The 1959-nt window shown below is 43.5% G+C and overlaps 1 protein-coding gene across 1 annotated transcript; it reads right to left on the bottom strand.

Annotated features, from left to right (window-relative positions):
* Window positions 1–408: 408 nt before the first annotated feature.
* Window positions 409–1614, bottom strand: LOC146004612 (uncharacterized). Its single transcript, XM_083143486.1, has one exon. The coding sequence runs from the start codon at window positions 1612–1614 to the stop codon at window positions 409–411; it is 1206 nt and encodes a 401-aa protein (XP_082999612.1).
* Between the last annotated feature and the right edge of the window lie 345 nt (window positions 1615–1959).

Here is a 1959-nt window from a genome sequence, read left to right as displayed (position 1 = left end):
AATGAATTGTAAATTGATTGGACGTGAACGAACGTTGTGTTTTACTGATATCCCCACAAGAGTAACTACAGCATGTTTAGTAACATCCTTAAATTTAGGTTGAATTCAGAATTTACGCAATATAGAATGGGTGGTCGGGTCGGGGGGGGGGGGGTCGCATGGGGCTGCAGTTCCCTCCCGAAATTTTGAGAAATTCGAAAGTTTCAACTAAAAGCATAAAAAAGACGTTATAACACTCGAGATATTACACGTTCTTTATAATCGAATGTTTCATTTATGTAGTATTATTTAACAAAAGTAGTAAAGAATGTAAATTTTGCTCAAAATCCTTTTCCAAAGGATTTCTTATAAATCGAACAAAAACACACACATACAAATATCAATCACTATGAAAATATGAAACGTACCTTATTTGTTCTCAAGGGGAAATACTCCACAGTCTTCCATCATTTCGACGAAATTGTATTGATCAGATTCCTCATCTTCATCTTCGTCTCCGCCAAGACTTATTATAAGTTTGTCCACATTTTCCTCAAGAAGCCCTTCCTTTAACCACGCGTCATTTATTACTTTTCTGGTATGTTGGACGGCTTTCTTCCAGTCATCTGCGGACACATTGACAAGAGCTTCCTGTGTGAGAATTGTCACCTCATTAATTTTAAAAGTTTTGTTTTTTCTGGCCACATGTCCCTTCACTTGCGCCCAAATGAGTTCGATCGCATTAAAGTGGCAATGATAGGGTGACAGTCTTAACACTTGGTGACCACTTCTTTTCGCAAGCGCATCCACGTAATATTGCGGGAACCGTGGCTTGTTTATGTTAACAAGCTCGATCAGTTCCGCTTTCTTCAATTCGTGGGAAGCCGGGATGTCATGGCGCAAAAGCCACTGAATAATTTCATCTCTTTTTGTGGCCATTGTTGGGGGTTTATCTATTTGCACCGTATGGTACGGAGCATTATCCATCACGATGACACACGGCCTTGCTAAGTTAGGGATGAGCGATTCCTCAAACCACTTGAAAAACCGAGCGTGGTCCATGTCTTCGTGATAATCGCCCGATTTCTTAGATCTAAACAATAATGTAGAATTGGGAATGAACCCCTCGCAAGTGCCAGCATGACACAAAATCAGTCTTTCCCCTTTTCCTGTAGGAGCTGGCATCGTGCCTCTCGTGGTGTCGTCAGTCCATCCTCGCTGGGTCGAATGACCTGCGTTAACCCAGGTTTCATCCACCCACACAATGTCTTCGAAATTTATATTTCGCACTGCCCTCAAGAAACGACATCGGGAGGCAACGATGTCTTCCCTCTCCATCAAAATAGTTCGTCCGGTGTACTTCCCCCAGCGAAACCCTAAGTTATCCAGCACCACCCCCAATGAAGTTTTACCGCCACTGAACAACTCCTCCTCTCTTAACGATTTCACTAGTTTCCCAAGGGTAGGGCGCTCTTTCCTGGAGTAATACCGATAAATATGCTGCCGGATTGCGTCCTCCTGAAACACGTCCAGTTTGGTGACGGGTTTGTCCCGTGGTCGTTTCTTACCTGGAGTGGACATTGTGGCTGCCACGTCTGTCTCCATTAAGCGGGATTTTTCCTTCCCGATGCACATCACGGTAGTTCTGCTAATTCCCAGAGCCGCTGCTGTTCTCCCAATCACTTTTTTTAAAGGGAAGCAAAGGGCCATTATTTTCTCTTTCTTTTTCAAAATAAACTCGCACTGCACATACTAATTCACGGGTCTGGCCACGCAGAGGAATACCACGCCCGACAACTTTTTTTTCTTCCGATTTCGCCGGTGTATTTGTGATAGGCTCATCCATTGTAATTCAGTATAAAAATCACAGATACAAAAAAAAGCACAAACAAACCGTACACTAACCCCGAACTTTTGCTGTCAGGCATACACTTGGCAACGCAGAATACCACGAGAACTTCCCCTCACCAAGGCAACTGG

Source organism: Lepisma saccharinum, chromosome 22 (genome assembly GCF_977018435.1).
Source record: "Lepisma saccharinum chromosome 22, izLepSacc3.1, whole genome shotgun sequence".
Taxonomy (NCBI): Eukaryota; Metazoa; Arthropoda; class Insecta; order Zygentoma; family Lepismatidae; genus Lepisma; species Lepisma saccharinum.
The sequence above is the reverse complement of the archived record's forward strand: the minus strand, read 5'-3'. Positions and strand labels throughout refer to the sequence as shown.